The 22,012-nt window shown below is 46.5% G+C and overlaps 3 protein-coding genes across 16 annotated transcripts in view; 1 reads left to right on the forward strand and 2 right to left on the reverse strand.

The window, feature by feature from the left end:
- Nucleotides 1–4,529, reverse strand: part of LOC143152467 (LIM and SH3 domain protein F42H10.3-like) — a 41,270-nt gene extending 36,741 nt beyond the window's left edge. The window contains exon 1 of one of the 2 annotated variants that reach the window (XM_076322656.1): nucleotides 3,994–4,529. In XM_076322656.1, coding sequence (XP_076178771.1) covers nucleotides 3,994–4,062 — 69 coding nt within the window. In that variant the 5' untranslated portion in view covers nucleotides 4,063–4,529. The remainder of the gene's footprint in view (nucleotides 1–3,993) is intronic. The other variant, XM_076322657.1, reaches the window with a different exon arrangement.
- A 353-nt stretch (nucleotides 4,530–4,882) lies between these two features.
- On the reverse strand, nucleotides 4,883–20,663 carry LOC143152466 (3-hydroxyisobutyrate dehydrogenase, mitochondrial). Of its 7 annotated transcripts, none has more exons than XM_076322648.1 (7): nucleotides 20,456–20,663; nucleotides 6,985–7,064; nucleotides 6,739–6,917; nucleotides 6,529–6,650; nucleotides 5,886–6,096; nucleotides 5,684–5,810; nucleotides 4,883–5,588 (listed from the first exon to the last, which is right to left on the reverse strand). In XM_076322648.1, exons 1-7 carry the CDS (start codon nucleotides 20,646–20,648, stop codon nucleotides 5,406–5,408), a joined length of 1,095 nt encoding a protein of 364 aa, XP_076178763.1. In that variant the 5' UTR covers nucleotides 20,649–20,663; the 3' UTR covers nucleotides 4,883–5,405. The 7 variants fall into 7 exon arrangements, with proteins under 7 accessions (XP_076178763.1, XP_076178764.1, XP_076178767.1 ...); XM_076322649.1 differs by lacking the exon at nucleotides 20,456–20,663 and adding an exon at nucleotides 8,256–8,800; XM_076322652.1 differs by lacking the exon at nucleotides 20,456–20,663 and adding an exon at nucleotides 7,973–8,796.
- LOC143152464 (glutamate receptor ionotropic, delta-1) lies at nucleotides 6,541–17,802 on the forward strand. Of its 7 annotated transcripts, XM_076322621.1 has the most exons (15): nucleotides 6,541–8,977; nucleotides 10,256–10,842; nucleotides 10,912–11,056; nucleotides 11,530–11,709; nucleotides 11,797–11,951; nucleotides 12,251–12,347; nucleotides 12,418–12,484; nucleotides 12,907–13,147; nucleotides 13,781–13,964; nucleotides 14,063–14,153; nucleotides 14,329–14,484; nucleotides 15,326–15,457; nucleotides 15,742–17,042; nucleotides 17,518–17,569; nucleotides 17,676–17,802. In XM_076322621.1, the coding sequence occupies exons 2-13, from the start codon at nucleotides 10,671–10,673 to the stop codon at nucleotides 16,063–16,065; spliced, it is 1,944 nt and encodes a 647-aa protein (XP_076178736.1). In that variant the 5' UTR covers nucleotides 6,541–8,977; nucleotides 10,256–10,670; the 3' UTR covers nucleotides 16,066–17,042; nucleotides 17,518–17,569; nucleotides 17,676–17,802. The 7 variants fall into 7 exon arrangements, with proteins under 7 accessions (XP_076178736.1, XP_076178735.1, XP_076178738.1 ...); XM_076322620.1 differs by having other exon boundaries at nucleotides 6,541–10,842; XM_076322623.1 differs by having other exon boundaries at nucleotides 6,541–10,842; nucleotides 15,339–15,422.
- Nucleotides 20,664–22,012: the final 1,349 nt, after the last annotated feature.

Raw genomic sequence — 22,012 nt, forward strand, 5'->3', positions numbered from 1 at the left:
TGAGAATCTACATTTTCTATCGTTCAGTTGTATATTCCTTTTCTTTAATATCCTATTAAAACCGAGACACGAAGAAAATAATTGGATAGTACTATTTGGGGATTCCCCGAATTTTTATACAACACACTTTCCCCGCGTTGTGTGCATCGATTGGTCGGTAGTTGCGCAAGAAAAAAATAAACAAAGCAAATACAATTTGGTAAAAGTATTGCATCGCTCTTTGGTTTTCAAACCAGACGATTTGTGGTCGGATATTTATTAAGAGCGTGCGTGTAGAGGTACTTTTCGAACAATGATAAAAAGGAGGGTGGAACCTACGCTGAAAATGCTCGCGTAGCGCCGAAACAAACGTCGAAATAATTTACTCGTTCGCGACCACGCCTTAATTCGATAGCCACGCACAACAACAACAAGAAAAAAAAGGCCACCAACAATACCGAGGGTGGTGAAAAAACCGGCGGGGCGGTTCCTCTTCATTAATGGGACGTGGATTAATTGCCGGCTACACCAGGAGGATGCGTCTGGCGCGTATGCGGGTCGAGCACGTACGAAACAAGACGCTGTACGAATCCAATGTTTTATTCGATGGCGAGATCGAACGCGCGAAAATAGAACAAACATCGAACCGCTTTGAAATCCAGTGAAAGTCTCGCTGGCGACAAAAAACTAACGTATGCAAAAGATCGAGCTTACGCGCCGAGCCACAAAGAACACGGGCAACGAATTCATGCGCGCGGTACGATTGGAAAAGGAAAAAAAAATCTACGCACTATTTTTCAACTGTATCGGTGGTCAGTCCGATAGGAATGTACGATGTTTGAACACGGAGTATTAATAGGAAACGATCGATCGTGCTTGTACGAGATTATCTTCGGCAATCTCGAGTAGACTCGCGTTAAATAATCGGATAAATATCGTCGACCTATTCATAGATCGCTATAGATCATCAGCTTCGCGAGTTTGTGTTTCGACTTCGCGTTCCCTTTGATACACCTAGAACCCTGTCTTAACGGAAAAATTGTAGATACAATATTTGTAAAAATTGCGTACGTGGAACGCGCAAGGAGTATTGAAATTTTACCAAAATTCGCGACTGTCTCGAAATACTATTTTACAGAAAATGGTCGATAACTGGAAACTCCATATTTTCGATCTATTTTGACACGTTGGTATTCTGGTTTCACGCGGAGCGTTACGGGACACCCTGTACACGCACAGGAGAGCGTGCTGCGAATTACCACGGTACAATGCCAATTACCACGATCGCGATCTAGAGACCTCTCTACCCCCACCCTCTCGCCATTGGTCGCGGCAGTGGCCCGCGCGTAAGCCGCGAATTTTAAACGTCGCGCGCAAAAGTGAAATAAAACGAAATTCCACGGCTCGCTCGCTCTCTCGCCGCGAGTAGAGCAACACCGATTCTCGCGTTGGAGGAAAGTTTCCGCTCGGCGCCAGCCGGGGCGACACGGGAGCCCGTCTCGTACGCGACTATGTAATTAGAAATTTTTCTCGATTAAACTTCGCCTCGGTTTAATTGTCCCTCGTGCGCTTTAATTCGTCTCTACGCCCCGTTGACTGCGTAACCGTTAAAACGTCTCGCTTTGATCCGCGCCTCGAGCCGTATTCGTCGTCTCGCTCGCGCGGAACCCTCCCCGCGAGGAGGGGAGCGACGAAGATGGGCGGAAACGGCGAACGAACGAACGAAGAAAGAGCGAAAAAGAAAAACTCGCGGGAAGGTGGCGGGGCGATGGTTGTCGAGAGCGAACGAGCGAACGAGCGAACGAGCGAGCGAGCGAGCGAACGAGAGAGAGAAAGAGAGAGAAACGGAGAGAGAGAAAGGAGCTTCTATCCACCATTCACAAGACCGCGGTTGCAGCCGAGTAACGAGAAGGCGAGATATGCACGGAGACGGGAAAAATCGGCGAGTCCGCGGTAACCGACTATAATCGTACAGAGAAATAATTATTCGCAGGATGTACAATTCTAGCGGGGATTCATCGTTTTCGCGCGAAGGTTAACAACGTTACGTGTATTAGGTTAGAAAATTGTCGAAACTCTCCGAGACGGGTCCACGAGGTATACAGAAATTGTAAATCGACGATTACTCGACGTTGGATCCACCATGGAGAATCTTCAACCAGAGTCTATTCGAACGATAGATTGGAGACCTCGTGTTACGTGTTAGAAAGTAATATTTCGAGCGGACGAAACACGCGTGGGCGGAAGCGTTGGTTATTCTTTTTTTTCTTTTTTTTTGTTTTTTGTTTTTTCCACGCGTTCGGTCGAAAATGTACTTTTTTCCCCGCGAGAACATTTTTATAGTCGCCGCGGGGCGTTACGTTGTACTCGGCGCGAATTGGCGATGAAAATTAATAGAACACGGCGCGGAGTACACGGGTCCCATAGAAGACGCCAAAAATATACGAGCGGAGGCGGAGAATACAAAGAGGAGTCGGCGAGAGAATTTAGAAAACCAACGTGGCGATCGCATATCTCGATACATCCAAATTTAGGAGGCCGTGGCGAGCGAGTCTTCTGCCGCTTGCCCTACGAGCCTGTTTTCCGCCGCGGTATGCCGCCTACGTGATTTAGTCTCGTTAACTCGAGCCGAGCGTTAAATAAATTGTAACCGGTGCGTATTTCTGCCTATAATCCCGTTCGGGACGGTTACCGTGCTCGAAAAATCGCTACACCGACCGTGGACCGACGACTCTTCGGGGGCAGGGGGGACGATGGACCGAGATACACGATTCCAGGTAAAATTAACCGAGACGAGATCGTTCTCGTCCAAGGAAACGATCGTTCCGACCAAACGATATTTTCAAAGATAGATTCGTACTGGACGAATCGTTTCTTTTTTTATGTATAAAACGTAACAGTTGAAACGTGCTCGGTGGTTCTTGGAACGTTTCTTTACCGTGAAAAAATCACACAGATCGGAGAGTAACAGAACAACGTACCTGCGACGGGTACGCGATCATTAGTTACCGCGTCGATGGTAACTAACCGGGCACGTGCAGTTTTCTACGGACTGCATCGATACGCGCTGCACCGAACACTTACGTTGGAACAGCTACGGGAACGACGTTGTTTCGTCGCAAGGCCTGTCGAAATGACTCCGAAAAGTGCACAAGACTTGAAAAATATTCCCTTTGAAACTCGAAATGTTTGCACGGTCGTTTCGCGGAACACGGAGCCACCGGTTATCGCGATTAATCGCGTATCCGTGTACGAAAGTCGTTAATTGGGATGACTCGGGCGTAAACGTTGGGACAGACTACAAAGAAACGGCGTCATCTTCGACGGAAAACTGTTGCTCCGTAGTGGTAATATTTCGTGCGCCGCGAGGACGAACGAAGCGTCACAGACAATTATGCCGAATGGAATAGAACGGCTCGAGTAAGCGGAACTAAACAAGAACGGTACATCCCACGATCTGCTGCAAAAAGTACGTCTCCTCTGGCCGTGTCCGCGAGGAGAGGAAAAGAACGTTCCCGAGGTACGAGGAAAACGAAACGAACGAAGGACTTCTCGCACGAAAACGACCAAACGAACGTATCGCGACGAAACAACGCTGGAAACAATATTTGTCAACGACGACCGAGACGACGGAAAAATCTTATCCGACGTCGAAAGATTAAGATTTAATTCCCGATGCGTCGGTGCAAAGTTCGCTCCGATTGGGTCGCGTAAAGCGTAATCGGGCACGAGAACGATCGTACACGGCGAAAATCGTGAACTTTCTCGCGAGACTTGCGCAATGTTAAATAAAATCAATTTGCGGGACGCGCGAGACGTGGTAAAACCACGATTAACCTCGACGCGTATCGAATCGAACCGTACGGGAGGTTTCACGTCGAAATTCACAAATACGGTCCTCACGATTCACGAACGTATACTACGTAGGATAAACGAAAAATACTCGGACAAACCGTGAAAGGTGGAAGGTGTAATTATTAACGAATTTTTGTAAATCGTGAGGCAGAAACGTACCTTGTCGAGGCACTTGAGCTCCTCGATCGGGTAGACCGTTTTCTCGCAGCGGGCGCACGTCTTGCTCATCTTCTACTTCTTCCTCCTCTTCGTCGTCGTCGTCGTGGTCGTCTTCTTCTTCTTTCCTCTCTTTCCCTCTTTCACAGGCGCAGTTCCGCGTACGTGTGTGTCCTGGCCTCTTGTCTTCACGAAACACTGCGCGTACGTAAAGAACACGTGTAACACTAACGACACATCCGCGCGGCCTTTCGCGTTCTAGGCGATCGTGGAAAATCGGCGGTAAAGCGCGCTCACGGTCTGCGATTTGTTTACGGGTATTCTCGACGACGACCGCGACGATTTAGAAAAATGCACGCCAGCAGAAATGCTCCAACTGCACGGGTGCCACAGAGCCGCACCAAACTGCACTGCCCTCTCGTCCTCGTCTAGCCACAAAAACTCCTTGAGTGACAGTAATGGTGGTGTACCGCGCTGGTCAAACGAACGATCCAATGGATATTTTTATCCCGTAACTCGAAGCTTTCTCGACCGGGATACCGCTCGAACGAATTTCGAAATATTTCATCGATCGCTCGTGGGCTCGCGCCTCGATTATTTTTCCCCCCTCCACGAGACGTTTACTGGAAATATTATTCTTACCGAAACGGTTCGTCTGTTGCGCAGCACGACCGGTAATACAGAGCGAACGAAAGATACCTCGATAACGTTGGATCGTGTTTTCAACGCGTTTCTTCTATTTTATGCGACGCAAACGTTGCGCAATAGTAATTGGCAGGCTGTCGTTCGAACGATACGTTCCATTAGAATAATAAGCGCGTTTACTTATCCGGAAAGTGTTCGAAACAGGTAAAGGTTCGAGGTACCGCGCTAATCAACATCAAGTGTAGTGTATGGTTCCATCAGTAATTTAATTTCAATGTCGTCGAAGTTACATATCGATCGTTGCAGAATTCGTGCAATTTTATTATCGTTCGATAATAAAACGGTAACGTGACTCACGAAACGGATAACGCGAAACGACTCGGGAAACGAGCTGCTTGTTAACATCAACGCGACGGTACCGATAAAGTAGAAATTGCGTGCGCGCTACGAATACAAATATATTTTCATTTACAATAATTCGCTCCTGTCGCGTTTAACGTACACGTATTTATATTATAAAACTCCGAATCGTAAACAACATTCGACTTTATCTCGTTTTCTTTCGTTACCGATGCTACACAACCGCGCTGTCCAATAACGCCCTCTATCCGTTCTCGATATTTCTCAAATATTTCAATTTCCTACCATTTCATTTATTTCGACATTGTGAATTATTTACAAGATGCGATATTTCCGTATCGATGCATTCCATGATTTAACATCAGTGACCACTACGTTCTACACGAAGTGTTCTATAAAAAAAAAACAAGTTACTTTTCTCCTTTCAAAAATTGATACACATAACTGAAGTCTTTTTTCGCAAAGCCTCGTGCGACAATCTCGGTAAAGATTTGATGCGCCAGAGATCCCAGAGGAACAGTCGCTTGCACTTTCGTTGCAACGGATTGCACCAGACCCAAGTCTTTGGCCATTAGAGCTGCACCGAAACCACCCTGTGTGTGATCGAACAAAATTAAAGTTCAATTGTTCGAAAGATGATCGAACAAAGGTACAAGCTGCAAACGTTCGACGAACGCGAAGAGGATACCTCGTAATTTTTGGAACTAGGGACATTGTCCAGAATCCCTGGAACCGGATTGTACGATTCACTGGACCAGCATCTACCTGAGCTGGAGTTGACGATATCGGACAACACCTTCGCGTCTAAACCCAGTCTGAAACGCAATAACATCGATGAAACGATCCAATCGATCGCGCACGATCGCTTCGTTAAATTCTTGGCGCGTTACTTTTGTCCAAGGTTGAACGCTTCCGCTGTACCGATCATGCTGACAGCCAGAAGCACGTTGTTGCATAATTTCGCGGCTTGACCCATTCCCACGCCCCCGCAATGAACCACCCTGGATCCCATCGATTCTAGGAGAGGCCTGGCCAGCTCGAAATTCTTTCTCGATCCGCCCACCATGAACGTCAAGGTGCCATCTTTCGCCGCGTTCACGCCTGTCGACACATTGACACGCGTTTCTCATCTACCGAAGGATTCTAAATAGAGGTTACACGGAACTATGGTTAACGATGGAAATGATAATTGGTGGTATCGTTACAGGAGACGTGACCTCGAGCAACCTGTTACTCTCGATAAAATTAAAATAACTTAACCTTCGATACGGATACTAAACAGCAATGGAGAACGTTTAAACGAACGCAACGTATATAACGAGTTTTATACGTTCATCGTGAAATATTTCGTTCGAACGATTCAAATTCTAATTTTTATTCGACGAGTAATAGAGAAAGTTGCTCGATCGAAATTGAAAACTTTATCCGGATTCAAGTATCCGAGACTTTCAAATCGTTCGGTTCTTCCAATTCGAAGAGAACTATTTTATGGTCAAATTGCTCGAATATTATACAGCCTCCGGTTATTGTCACCTCCAGAGACTGGACAATCGACGAAACCGATTCCAGACTTTTCAGCTTCGGATGCCAACGTCTCGGATACAAATGGATCGATCGTGCTGCTATCGATCAGAAGAGTGCCGCTTGTCGCTGATCTGCAAACACGAATAGACTAGAAAATTGTCACCAGAAGGTTTACTCGACGATGTAAACGTATAATAAAATGTACGAGGTTTGATTCACCTGAATATTCCATCGTCACCCTTGTAAACGTCCAGAACGTGCCGATTGGACTGCAACATTGTAACAACGACTTGGACGTCTTTTGCAACTTCGGCGGAATTCGAGGCAACGCGTGCTCCAGCTGACTGCAATTTCAACGTGGCCGATTCGTCGATGTCGAAAACGGTCAACTCGTGGCCCTGTAATGCGTTTATTGATAAACGAAGACTTCAAAAGGGAACCAATCGCCTCGGAGACGGTAGTTACCTTCTTCAACAGGTTTCTCGCCATGTGGCCACCCATGTTGCCCAAACCGACGAAACCGACCCGGGAGAAGCATCGCGTTCCTGAATCATCGATGAGAAACAACGAGAAAGATTATTCATCACAACGGAGAATATTTAAATGATCGAAACACGGTGGAACCGTTTTACGAACTAATAGTGGTAGACAAAAGTGTTCGTGCAGGATAATTTGACTGGCGTTCAATTTTATTTAACGGTAGACAAAAGCAAACAAAAAGAATTGTTCGATTTGGATACTAATAATGACGAAAAATAATACCATTGTTTACCATACGCGATTAAAGGTTAAAGATCGATGAATGCTCGTTTCGGTGTCGGTGCATTTATTGCACTGTTATAACCAGTCTTGAATAACCTGGCATTTCGTATTCGCTGACGATCAACCATCGACGATCGTTCGTATTTTATATTCGGTCGTGTTTGTCAAACATTAATCGCTCCTGGAACGTTCATCGGCGAGGAATACTTTTATTCAATCTCGTCGACGAATAAAAAATACATCGTTTGTTTCGTACGCGTGTCGTTGTTCAAATATTGAAGCACTTAGCTGGCCTCCTCTATGGACGAGGAATGCCTCGTTTACGTAAAACTAATAAAACTTTATCCACCACTTACGTAACTACCAAATATTTAAGTCGAATAAAGTATTCTTCGCTTACTCGACACTGGAAGACGAAACGCTAATGCCTTCACCGACCAGGCGATTACAAAATACGCACGACTTTGAGCATTCTACTTTGCAAATTAGAAAATCACTCGTCTATTCGATATTGATGTACTTTTCGAAGTTTTTTACACGAGAAAGGTAGGATAAAATTGAATGGAGCACCGATCGTCTTTTACGCAACACTCGTGCACGAATATCTAATTAAACATACTCCCATCGAATTATATCGATCGTCGAACGTAAAGGACGTACAAAACTCCGGGACAAAGGTACGTAAAACCACCTGCTGCTCGCTCGTCGCGAGAACACGCTCCTGAAATTCCCCGCTCCGACTATTCAACGTCTTGGAGAAAATAATAATCGTTGCACGAATAATGGAAAAACTATCCACAGTGGTCGGGACGATCGCTCGACGCGCCACGTTATCACGGTGCGAGGAAAAGAAGGAAAGAAAAAAAAAAAGAAAAAAAAGGTGGAAACAATTGCAAATAGATTCAACGTCGAGTTCCCCGATCGGCGTACGAGGTCGTCCTCGGGGAAACTTAATTCGTCGCGAGTGTAACTACCTGTAGCGGCGCGAGCAAACAACGTCGACGAAGTAAGAACACTCATCGTGGCGTAAAAAAAAAAAAAGAAAAAAGAAAAAGAAAAAAAAAACCGGAAAAAAAAAGAAGTGCAATTCACAGCGCGGAGATGGAACGACTCGTTGTCCTCAGGCCTCTTTCGTCGAGCCGTGCGTGCGATCGCGAAGGTCGTCGCGAAACTGCAAGCTAATGCACCGCTTGATTTAAATGTCGTCGTTTCTCGATATATCGAACAAGGGCGGTGAAACGCTACCGGTTCGCGTTGAACGATTTCTATCCAGGAATCGACGCGAATCGAAAAATCTTCGCAAGCACGTGACACGAACCGCGCGACATGCGGGCGAAAACTATTCGGGCCCAATGGTACACGAATAACGCTTTCGTAGCTACGAGCGTTATCAAAACGAGTTCACGTATTTCCACAACATTGGCCAATCCTTTATCGACCGTTTAGATAAAGTTGTGTTCGTGTTATTCCAGCTTCAACCCACTCCTCCTCTGTCTCTCTCTCTTTGCTCGCGTTGTTAAATTGTGTCATTAAACGCAATTATATCCGAGCACGGGACAAAATGATAGTCGTGAACGCCACGGTCCCAGGAAACTGACAATTAAATCGTCATCGTTCGGTTTCGAGTTCAACGGTCAAGAACGGGAGGTTCGAGTCTATTGGTTCGGTCTTGGTCGCCGATCGGTGCTTCGAATACGTATGAAAATAATTTTAAGAAACTGTTCGTCATTTTTTTTCCCTATGCTTCATCCGCATTGTTTCTCGCGAGTCACTGTTCGGTGCGTTACGTAATGGACTTTGGGAATCGTTTCGATGAACAGAGAGAGAATAAAGTAGAGAAAATGCGAAGATTTTTATTCGATCGATTCGAAAATCAAACGCGCACACGCGTGACATTAACGACCGACGTTTCGAACTTTGTAACGTGTTCTTTTAATTTTGTCGCTTAAGATACAATGTCAGAGGATTGTTTACTGTCGACAATTGCTTATTAACGCGTTCTCGAAGCAACGTAGAATATTTCTTCAGTGAAGAAATTCTGACGCAACGAGAAACATGGAATTCCAGGTGACAGTCGTTTCGTTAGTTTTCAATCTCGTCTCGTCTCGAGGTATTCAAATACCCCGTGAATACACTCACGAAACGTCGAGAGATTCTCCGTTAGTGTTATTGAAAAACGTTTGCTCGTGTAACAAGAAAGGAGCGAAATTAACGAGCCCCACATTACAATTTCCTTATTAATCGTCGATCGATCGCATTTTATTGGTCGTAATGGAAAGCATTGCCATTAGCATATTAAATTGTCGCGATTGCGATAATATTTCGCGAGGATAATAAAACTAGGAGGAAAAGAAAAAAAAAACAAACGAGACGATATCGCGTGCGATCTACCGCGCGTTGTCGAGTGGAACTCGTTATATTTTACTATCCACTTTGCATAAAAAGAATTGTAACGAAAGAACGAAAAGGGAGAAAGAAAAAAAAAAAAAGACGATTAGACACGCACGAAGCAATCTTTGGAATTACCATCGCGGACACTTTCAATCTCATTAGGATGATAAAACCAGTTGCACGAGGGACGCGAACGTGCATTCCGCCGAATACGCGTGTACAGTCACGATTGTCTACCAGGGAACGACGAAATCCGTGGTTATAAATACTGGTGAAATATCAAGGAAAACCTCGTCTCTGGAAGACACGCGGTGCTAATTATTTCATCGATCGAAGACACCCCGGGGCGAGTCGGTTTCGACGCGAGAAACTTCTCTATCGGTGGAAAGCGTAGTCCTCGAAGGTAGACCGTGTGCGCAGTCGTTTGGCCATAAATGAATTAAAACCAGCGATAAAAAGAAAAAAAAAAAACACATTCCCGTGTCGTAGAATTCATCGTCCGTTTAGTCGGTCGGTCATTAAACATTAAACGCTTCAAGATCAAGTCGGCCAAGGTTCTTGTAATTGCATTTTGTCCTTATAGTCCTTATCTGCTCGTCAAACTGCAGCCTGAGTAGGTTCACGCGCGTACGTGTGCGCAACGGAGCCGTGAAATCGTACATATAGATACGTGTCCAGCAGCTTGTGTATATATTTGCGCCACCCCCCGCGTCGAATTACACAGTCAGCCTGAGAAACCACCCGTTCCCCATTCCCGGATCGGAATACCCAGAACCACGTTTGCGTACCGTTGACACACGTGTACACCTACACGCGTGCACGGAGGATTCGGTGAAAAAGGTAATCCTGGCCGCGAGATCGGAGAAAGCAACGATTCGAAGATTCAACAAAGGGTTTCCTCACCCTGGCTCGCGAAAGGATCGACGTTTCCTCAAAGGACACCCACCGGCGCAGAGATCGACGTAAGCCCAGATTATTTACACGGATTATGGTCCACCATGAAGGTGAATTTGTTGCTTTACACGTTTCTACTGTCCTGCGCCACCGGACCGTGCAAGAAGAGCGACATACACCGATCGAGGATCGAGTCCTGGATCACCGACCGAGATCTCTCGACGGTCGTCCGATTGTCGTTTCCCTCCTCGAAATGCTGCAACGTTTTCTTCGATGGTAAAATCCGGTCTCGACCACGCCTTTTGTTTATTTCGAGACCCCTTCCGTTCACGGAATTTTCCACAGACTCGATCGAGGACTCGGAAACGCTGTTCAGGCGGTTCAGGAGTGTCTATCCGTACGAGTATCTCTTGAAACGAAGCGTCCACGAATGCAACGGGTACCTCCTGCTGGGCGCCAACGATGAGCAAATCGGGAAATCCTTGGACGGGTAAGAAACGAAACACATTTACTACGTGGAACGAACGTCGAACGATGGATCCACCGCCCGAGAATAATGGAAAATGCGAAAATAGCTCTCGATTCGAATTTATAACGTTCTCGATCACTGCTGGGTTTTTTTCTTTCTTTTTTTTGGTTCGTCTCGGGAAACGAAGAAAATTTCACGCACAAGTGCACAAAGTTAGGCTGGAGTGATCTATATAATAGATCAAATATAAGTACAATGGGATTTTTTTTGAATAAAAAAAAATGAGAAGAAAGTATAACGTAGCAAATGTTGAGCTATAATAAAAAGAAATTTCTTCTGCGGTATATTTACCGCTGTATTCGATTTTTTCTCGTCCATCGATCTTGGTAAATTTACAGAGAAACGTTTACTACCGATGATCGAGAACGTTGCAATTGCGATTAAAACGAGACTGTTCAAAAACATGTTACATCGAAGAAACAATTCTTTCGCAGAGTACCGTTGCTATGGAAGACAGAGATCCTGATCATCGTGAGCAACAATGTTTCGAATAATTCCAGTATACTGAACGACTCTTTGTACGGAATTGCAAACGTGAATATCGTTTCCATGTCCGGAATATGGAGTCTGTCGGAAAATTATCTGAAACCCCGGATATTTAATAAGCTCGATAGGTACACCAATTCGATAAGACACGTATTATACATGTGTGGTTAGTAGTTCGTAACTCTCGTGTCATCGTTTTATTTATCCGTTTAAAGATACGAGGAGCTCGTCCACGATTACAACAACTTTGATCTTCGCGGCAGAGAATTGCAAATTTGCACTATATTTCGACCTCCAATGACCTATCTTAATCGCACCGTTAATAAAACAATCGACAGCGTGCAAGCAGACGTTTACGCAACGAACAATGGTAAATATTTTCTGTTGATTAATCGTCGAGTGAACAGTTTCGCGCAATATCATCAGGAAGGAGTAACTTTCCGCTACCGAGGTTCGCGTTGCGCATAATTAACGTCTGTAATTGTACCAATCATTACGGAGCAAATATTTTCTACTCGATCGTTAGAAATATGACGATTTAAGAAAATATCGAAGACGTTTCCCGATTGATCGAAATTTACGCGACAGCAAATATCGCCTAAATCTGGCCACGATGATAAATAAACTATTCAAGGAAAAGTGATCACCTTCCTTTCCTTCGAAACGTAGATTTGCAGTGGGACGGTATCGAGGTGCAACTGCTTCTGACCATCGCTAAAAAATTGAATTTCACCTTCACCGTAAGATACCCGGAAGGAAATACCAGGTAAGTGCGAACGCACACCGTCACGATTAATTTTCCATCCATTGTGATATTGTTTTCGTTCGTGTCCAAGGTACGGAGCACCGCACAACGCGACCCTATGGAAGGGTGGCTTGATAGCGATGGTACGGGAGAACAAGGTATTTATAAAAGTATCGAGCTACTCGGAAAAAAAAGTAACCGCGACAATAATCGCCCGATTAACTATCAAACCCGCATGGATTCAACCTGCGTTAGATATGCGGGCAATTTCATACTCCCCGGCATCGAATGTTCGATACTTTTCTTCGAGACTCAATATCTCGCACGTGGACGGATAAAATCGATGTTTAATTACCTTTGGCGTTGTTAACGTAAATCGTTCATCGCCTCGTAAATTGTACTTTCAGATTGTTGAACGTGAATTGGCAATTTCTAAAAGTAGAGAATCACAAACGCGTTTACTCGATCCTTTTCGAGATACAATAAACGACGAATTCAACGAATTGGGAATTTTATAGATCGTTCGATCGCTACGTTTCTTTGCACGTTGGAAATTTCTTACGGACGTAACGTGTTTCAGGCCGACATAGCGTTCGCGGGGATCTGGATGACGCAGCTTCATCGCAAGTTCGTGGATCTGTCGGAACCGTGGCACGTGTTGTACATATATTTTTTGGTACCTCGACCACGTCGCACGACGAGTTTCTGGGCGCTGGTGAAACCGTTCGCGGGGAAGATTTGGGCCTCACTCGGGGCCCTGTTCCTTCTCGCGGCACTGTACCTGTACGCGCGCGCCTGGATCGATTCGAAATTTCCGAAACGTAAGTTCGCGGTATCGAGTTCGTGTACGCGGCCGTGCGTGACGAACTGCGCGCTCTTCCGCTCCATAAATTATTAAAAAAGTTAAAGCAACGCAAAGTGTCGATCGTGGTCAGTTTTTTTTTTTTTTTATTTTTTTTTTCCAATAATGTTCCCCGCCCGAAACGAATTCGAAGCGGTTCGTACAGTTGCGGTGACGCGATCCTCGACCGATTTTATCTACAAACGAGACACGTGTAGAGAATTTTTTTATTTAACACAGATATCGCCCGAGACGAACAGCGGGGGGACGTGTCTTCGATCGCGAATCGGGGCGTTTTATCAATAACCTAGACGTACTCGATCGGGTCAGCCGAAAGATTAGGAACAGGTTTTTAAAATAATACACCTTGGCTCGCGTGACGTTCGAATAATGTTCGAGCGCTTATCTTTAAACGAGGCACGTGTGGCGAATTGTCTCTTGGAAACGACTCTCGAGTTGTACGGTGGGGATAACTCACGATCGCGAATCGGGGCAACGCGTTTTATCAATAAACGAGGTATTACACCCCGGAGAAAGAGTTCGCGGGATGTATTCGAGGATCTCGCGTCTCGATGATGAAACTCGATAACGACGTTTAATTCGTGTTCTTCAGGTTTCCGTAGTTTCTTCGTTGGCCTGATCGATCTGATCGGTTGTTTCCTGAGCAGCTCTGTGCCGTCAACTACAGCGAACAACAAACTCCCGATACTTCTCTGGCAGACCGCGGGATGGTTAATAATTACCGCTTATTGCAGCAGCCTCGCGGCCAAGCTAGCAACTTCGCAATACGAAAATAGGTAACCACCGTGTATCCCCGTTCCCCGCACCGTCCCCCTCGTCCGCCCCACGTGCCTGATTTTCCAGCGTAAGAGGACCTCGTCGACGCGTGTTCCAGAATCGATACCATCGAACAGTTCCTCGCAGCGAATTTATCGTGGGGAAACATGGGCGAGCCTCCACCGTTTCGCGATTACTTCGATCTCACGGTACGCTCTCACGATTCAGTATCGTGTTTTTTTTTTCTTCTTTTTCTTTTTCTTTTTCTTTTTCTTTTTTTTTTTTGGTGTTTTTCTTCCTTTTCTTTCTTTTTTTGCCCTCCCTTTCTCGTTTCATCGAAACTCGAACGATTCGTTTACGGAAAACGTACTCCGATCCTCGTAGAATCCGTATTCAGCGCAGCTGCCGAGCAAGTATCGCACCGTAAACAATGTTGCGCAATTGAAGAAACTCATTACGGATGGACACTACGCAATACCCGGGAAAATCGTCGACAATTATTTTTTTCCGGATCATGACGTTCCGAACAACGATCTCAAGGTAAATTGTACGTTCGTTGACAAGTGCGCGAAGGGAAACAGGTTTTCTCGAGCACGAGACACTTTCGGCGGCGTTACGCTCGCCCACGTCTTGAGGAAAGGAATCGAAACGGGTACGATTCGTAATGAGTAGAAATCGGGAAAATTGGGGAAATTTTTGGATGTACGACAGCGTTGGAACGCGGAGAGGATTCAATGATACGTCGTTGCTAATTTTTCAAATTTCCGCGATAGTCTTCTCGGAATGACGCGTCGAGTTCTTTTCTCGGGCCTCGTTCCCGTTAGAAGAACCGATAGAAAAGATTTTAATTTCTCGTTAACGTTTGAATGTAGTCTATTCAAATGCAAGACACTCGTAGCTTTGTTGCAACGAAACGGTGAAACAGTGGTCAGATTTATTTTCACAATTGGTTGATCCGCATCGATAAGAGACAGAACTGAATTCTGAGAACGCTTCTCGGTTTAAGAAATACTCGCTTTTATTCCACGCCTAGGAGAGTGCAATTAAGTCGATGAAAAAAAAGCGAAAGAAAATGTATTAGCATACTCCGCGTTGGAAAACCACCCGCCATTACCGACTCGGCCACGCCAACGTTGTACTCGTATCTGAACGCTGCCGAGTGTGTCGTGCTGAAAGATACTTTTTTATCGTTTTTCCGAAGAACGAAGGTCTATGGGAGAGAAAGTCCGAAGCCTGTACGTACTCTGTATTTTCACCGATAAACACCTCGTTCGTACATCACGTCGAGGTCTCCCCGCTTGATACACGTTGCTATCGTTGTTACATTCGGAGCGCACATTATTATTAGTACGTAAGATAAACGCATTAAATCTGTATGCAGATGTACGCAACAGAATTACAGATTGATGAGAGAATCGGTGGGACGTTTCAATGCAGCTTTCGCGCTCCAGCCGTGGCTTCTGAGGCCGGTGAACAGGGTAAATGTATCGATCGCTGTAACCATCGTATTCAGGTATTCGATAAGCGAATCGAAAAACAAATCTCGCGATACCTCGAGTCGAAATAACCGCAATCGTCGATTATCCCCACGATGATTCGGGACTATTCGTTCGAACGTAATCGTTAATAACGCATAATGTACTTTCGTATTTCTTGGCACGAAAATTCACGATTACTCGCTTACGCTTACGTTTACGTCAACGTAAGCTAGTTCAATTCGATAAATTATCGTAATCTAAGAGCAAAGCTGTGCGATTAGACTCGCCTCGTTCTAATAAAATCTTTTTTCTTCTTCAGATAATACTTTTGTTAAAACAAACGGGTATCACGGTCTGGCATTTACGTAGCGTCATCCGCAGACGCACCAGTTATAGTCTGCGCGAAGTTCGAGAGGAACACGACGGGTACGACGGAAGTGTGCAAGTTCTTGGACTGACGCCGCTGGCTGCTGGATTTTCGTTGTTGCTCGTTGGCTCGTTCCTAGCTACGTTCATGTTTTATTTGGAAGTGAAACGGGTCGTTGCATCGACCTACGTACGCCAGGTTCTTCGACGTGTCACCAACGAATCTAGATGCCTCGTAAGAAGAAGAAACCGACACCGGAACGATATCGTCCAATAGTTTGCGAAACTAATAGCCAGCGACGAGCATCACCACGGGAACCGTGCGCGTCACCATTTTTCTTACAACCGTTTCAACAATTATCGTCCTCGCGACTGCTTCAAAGATGACTCTAACGGGTGCTCGTAAACGTAACGATTTTTCGTACGATAATTCACGGAGATTATTGCCCATCGTCCTGTCTCGACGATCACTGTAACAGGTAGGGCGGTGGGCCACGAACGTAACAATTTTTCGTCAAATAATTTACACGACCACCGTCGATACGATTATTCTAACTCTACTGTTAGTATTCTAAACGAGAATAACGACAGCGCATGCAAAGATCTATCGCAGAGCTCGTATCACGTACCACCGGAGAACAAAGCGAGATTTTTCATTGTTTTTTTCCGTTGGAAGCAATTTTGTAAACTGTAAGCTTGTAGAATCGAATTTTCATGCGTTCGCGATAGAAAAATTCTCATTGCGTTATCGCGAATCGATCGTGGAATCAATTTGTTCAATCGCGAATTCGAAATCTTGGTATTCACGTTGAATCGCATCGCGGTGTATCCATTTTTGAAGCGATAAATTATTACCACGAAGGTCTTAATTGGAAGAAAAATCGTTACGCGGGGTTCGAATTACCGGTTGGACAGGGACTGCACGCGGAGAAGTAAATTGCACCGCGGTCTGATCGAGCCAATGCATCGTGGAGGGGAAAGAAATTGTCATTCTGCGTAGATTTAATGATACTTGCTCGACGTAGAAATCAGTTTCACCGCGTGTACGGCGCGGAACGCTTCCAGCACGGTTCCTTCGTTTATCGTTACAAAATTCTCGTTTGTAACGCCGTATTGACTTTCACTGACTTTGTATGTTTACATTCGAGGCACGGAATGTTCGAAACTGGCACAAAAGCTCGTTCCACACCATCGTGTACTTAGTGCGTGTCAACAATTTACCGTGTTATTTTGTACGATCGTCGAACGTTCAACGTAAGTATACAAATTCGAACAAAAGGATCGGTGAAATCATTTAACAGGACACGAAACTCTTCTCGATACGATGCGCGTATTCGTAGCGTTGAATCGATATTGTGTCTCTCGTATGGTGCGTTGTTTTGTTTAGTTTAGTTTGGTTTAGTTTAGTTGGTACCTCGCGAATCGATGAACAATTAGAAAATACCGATTCTCGGATTTGGTGTTCGTTCGTAACTCGTTTGAAATTCGAAACGCGCGAATACGTCGCAATGTCAAGGCTCTAGAAAATAACGGAGATAACTCTGTATCGATTCTAATAACTCTTGCACCGACGTTCCAAGGGGATTATGTTAATCGCGGATGATTGAATTATTTATAATTGAAATTTTCCGGTAAACGACGAACAAGAAAGATTACGTCGACGATAGTGAATGTCACATTTTACGATTACGACGCGTATATTTATCGTATAACGTTTCGCTGCTTGTAGTTTGTCAGTATGCGAAGGACGATGAAGGAAAAAGATCTACACATCGACGATCGTAAGCAATGCTTTTCACTTATAAGATTTCATCGCCGTTTCTTTCCTCTTTCGCGCGTTTAATGTCCACGACGTCGATAGCTAACGATTGCTCAAATTTTCGCTAGTTCAACCGGACACGGTGGAAGAGCATTTCGAATTGATCAAGACCGATAGATCGGTCAGCAGTACGGAATACGTTAAGGTCACGTTGGACGATCTGCCAGAATGGTTCGACGAAAAATTGTTCAAAATGTGAGTAGAATCGATGCGATTCGTGCGAGAGGACAATTTTGTACCGTTTGAATGTTCACAGGACTAGATCGACCCAAGTGTAATAATTTACCAAAATTGACATTTTAGAGGCCAGAAATGTTACCTGCAGAATTTGCTAGGATTCGTGGTTGCGAACGCAACGGGCCTGTTGGCGATATTATCGGTCCCAACGATAATGGAGGTAACGTGTACGCGTTTGGTACGCAATTGAAAGAGTAATTCGCATTTCGAGTTGCGCAAGTCGAAACCTCAACACGGTTTCGTTAGTTTTTCCATCGAGGTTGGTCAACGCTGCGCAAGGGAGATATGCAATTATTAATAGCGTTAAAAGTACAATCGACGATCGTCCCAATTAACAATTATCGTATCGTAATTAGGTAATACCGCGAGACAAGAGTAATTGCGTTGTATTATTTTGTACGATCTCGAAAGACGATTTGAACCTTGATCGATTTCTCGATTATCGCTCGACAGTCCTGGATTGCTTCTTTTTTTCGCGTATTGTCGCCGTTGGTTAAATTTAACTAACACGGAAGCCAACAGCGCGACGAGGAACATCTTATAAAACGTAAACACGACGAAGCGAGATGCAACGCTCCTCGCGATAGTGCATCTCGCTCTGTTGCATTTTATTCCGTTCTTCGTCGTACTTTTACGTTTGCCCAATTTAACCAATAGGCGAGATCGTGTCCGCGTGGAGGCGTAGGCTGTCGTTTCGTCTCGGAGAGACCACGACGAAACGATCGGGAGCGAAACGCGAGGAGAACGAACGCGAGTATTTCAACGCTTCGTATCGTTGTACAGGTGCTCGTGTTCACGAAGAAGAGCGCGACGGTACCTTTGTCCTTTAGGCGATACATGGAGACCATATTGCTCATGTACGAGCTCTACCGGTCCGATGTGCTAAAAACAGATTCTAAGTGAGTTTACGGACGTATCGCGTTAAGTTTCCAACGAAAACGCCACCGGTGACTCGATCACGCGAATACACGATTATTGCTCTTTCAAGGTGGTTCAAGGCGTTGAACGTCGTTCGACGGAAACACGCGGTGTCCTGTAAAAAACACCTCAGGGCGGGACACGAAGGAATATACCAAAAGGACATGGCCATCACGCAATTCGGATTTATAGGATATTTCATGACGTGCCCGGAGAAGGTCGGACTGGCTCATTGCACGTACGAGGAGAGAACTGGCTTCAATCATTTTTGGCGCGTTACGGCTCATCTGTTGGGTATATCGGATCGGTAATTATGTTCGTGCTAGAGGAAATCGTGATTCGTCGCGTTACGATCGTTTCTCTGATCGCTCCGCGCCGAAAATTCTCCAGGATAAACATCTGTCGTAAAACCGTGGACGAGACGGAGCAACTTTGCGGATTAATTGCTCGCGACATACTCAAGGCTCACTTGGAGAATCCGTTGCCGGAATCCGAAGAATTGATCGCGTACGCCATAGAGGGTTTATGGTACGCCGATCCCACTTTGAACGCGGACGCCATCGTCAGCCTCATGAACGACATGACTGGAGCTAAATGTTAGTTTCGTTCGATGTTCAACGTCAATCTGAACGTCAATTATCGATAATTAACCGAATCGAAGTTTCCCGCTCGCGTATCTACCCGCTTCGTTACAACGTCACGACGTCTTCTGTTCGCAGATAAGAAGTCTCTCGGTTGGTACGCCTACTTGAACATGAAGATACGCGAATGGAACTTTTATCTTTACAGTGAGTGATTTCTTATCCCCCAAAAAAAAGAAAAAGAAAAGAAATAACGCGATCTGCGGTCTGTTTAGAAACCGTGGAACGGAAAAGTCTCGTACGAAATCTCTCGATCCAGAATTGATCGCAAATCGACAGAAGTTGGATCGATTCGAACTCGAGAGCAACGAATCCCGCGTATTCGCGCGCGTGATCACCGATGCCCGATTTTCAACGTTCGTTTAATTTTTCAGGTGCCCCCTATATCGGTGTCGTGGTCAGGAGATTTTATAATTACTTAGTGACAATATTATTCTGGTCGATCGAGAACTACCCTCTGATCGGTCGGATAGCATTTGGCAAACAAATATCGAATATCTGCCCGTATGCAAACATAGACTGATCGAAATTTAGGCGATAATTTCCTTCGCTAAATATACGCGGACATGTGTAACGACAAACTGCACGCAGAGAGATGATCAATAAATTGATATATTCGCACTTCGTTCGGGCATTACGAACGAGTCGTAAGCCGATCGTAAAAACACGCTAAGGAGATTGCATTACCTTTGGTCGATATCAATGGAACTGCCGAACGGAACGGGTGTTAACGATACCGATCGCCAGAGGTCGCACCGTGTCGCGTGTCACTAATTAAGTAACCGCGATAGATTGGAAACGACGACGTTGGACGATCTTAATTTCCAACGATGATAACGGAACACGATCGAAACAACGCGACTCGGACAACAATACCGACGTTGATCGATCCGCGCGCGATTCGAAACGGTTTCGCGATCGAGAAGCATTCCACGCGACAAAGATACTCCCAACGGGCGTCGAGATCCACCGATCGACGATATTCCCGTGAAATCGATCGAGATACGATTCCCGGTTCGACCAGTCCACCGATATCCGAAATCCATCCCTACCCGTGGTCCGTGGATCGCCTCGACTGGTCGAAAATGGTCGATTCTCTGTACGCATGGTGGTTCCGTTGGCTCGTTGTATCCCTGTCCGGCTCTGGCGATAATTATCGGTCGCAATTTGTCTGGCACTGTTCTCGTCTCCGCTCCACCCACGAGCTCCGCTCTCGAGTCGTCTCCTCTCCGCGCGTTCGTCCATTCGATGCCATTATCCCGTTTCTCTCTCTCCCTATCTCTCTCTCTCTCTCTCTCTCTTTCTCTTCGTCTTCCGTCCCTCTTCGCTCCGGCGCAGGATCGCGGGATGATTTTTACGCGAGTCGCGTGATTCCATGCTCGGCGCATCTTCGATGCGAGCTGGTTAGAGACTTGCGTGCGAGAAGCGGTGGCTCCGCTCGCACACCTTCGCCCCGTCGGCGAAGCGCATCGCCGCGAACCAATACGGGACACCGTCGAAGCGTGCACGAGGGAACCGCGTAAGCGTACGCGCACACCGGTGCAGGTCTCACGCACACCTGGCCGGTTTTAGCCGCGCGTACGTAGGTCGGTTCGTTGCTCGTACGTACACACGTAGAAAGGAACCGAAGGCGTATGTAACACGGGTCCCGAGTACATAATACACAGCCATATATCCTTCTGTCCCGTAGCTACTCTCCCTCGACCCTGTCGCCTCTCTTCTCGGGGTTCCTCTCGGTTCCTCTCCTCGGTTCCTTGGCTCACCGGGTGTCCCCCCGGTCCCCCCGGTCCCTGGCCCCTGGCCCCTTCCCGTTTGGCCGCGCTCGGCTCGCTTCGCAACGCCGCAGCCAGCCGATCCTCTCCCCACAGCCCCTACCCCCCTAGGCCCCGCGCCCTGGTCCACCAGACCGGCGTTCCCGTGCCATCGAGTTCCTCCTCGTTCCTCCTCGTTCCTCCTCGTTCCTCCTCGTTCCCCTCGGTCCCTCTCCTGGCACCCTCCTCTCCTCCCTGTCCCCTACCGAGCCGTGATCCCCTCGCAGTTCTCCCCCTCCTCGGTCGTCCCGCGCCAGCCACGGCAGACTTGCACGACCTAAACGAGATGACTCGTCGCGAGAGAACGGAGAGGAGCGACGTCGGAGGAGACGATGCCTCCGCCGCAACCGCCGAAGAAGAACGAGGATGAGAAAACGGTACAGAGGTAGGAGGGAGGGTGACCGGCCAGGAAGGGAGGCACGCGGTGGAGGAGGTGGAGGAGGAGGAGGAGGAGGAGGAGGGAGTAGGTATCAGAGGCCGTCCGGAGAGGAGAAAGAAGATGGCCCTGCGGCCCTCGTGTTACACAAAGAGATCCGCGCGTCCGCCTCTAAAGCCCGATCCATACGCAGCCACGGCAACGTGGCTCCGCGCGCTCCTCGAAATCGTTTTGCGCCGCTGTAAATTGCGGAGCCCTCGCTCTGCCACCGTCCTCCTCCTCCTCCTCCTCCTCCTTACTCCTTCTCGTAGTCTTCGTCCTCCTCGTCGTCGTCGTCGTCGTCGTCGTCGTAGTCGTGAGACCGACGCCGACGTCGCGGCGTATCGCTTCTTCCTCTTTTCGACTCGCCGCCGTTGGGTGGA

This window comes from Ptiloglossa arizonensis, chromosome 10 (assembly GCF_051014685.1).
Source record: "Ptiloglossa arizonensis isolate GNS036 chromosome 10, iyPtiAriz1_principal, whole genome shotgun sequence".
Classification (NCBI taxonomy): domain Eukaryota; kingdom Metazoa; phylum Arthropoda; class Insecta; order Hymenoptera; family Colletidae; genus Ptiloglossa; species Ptiloglossa arizonensis.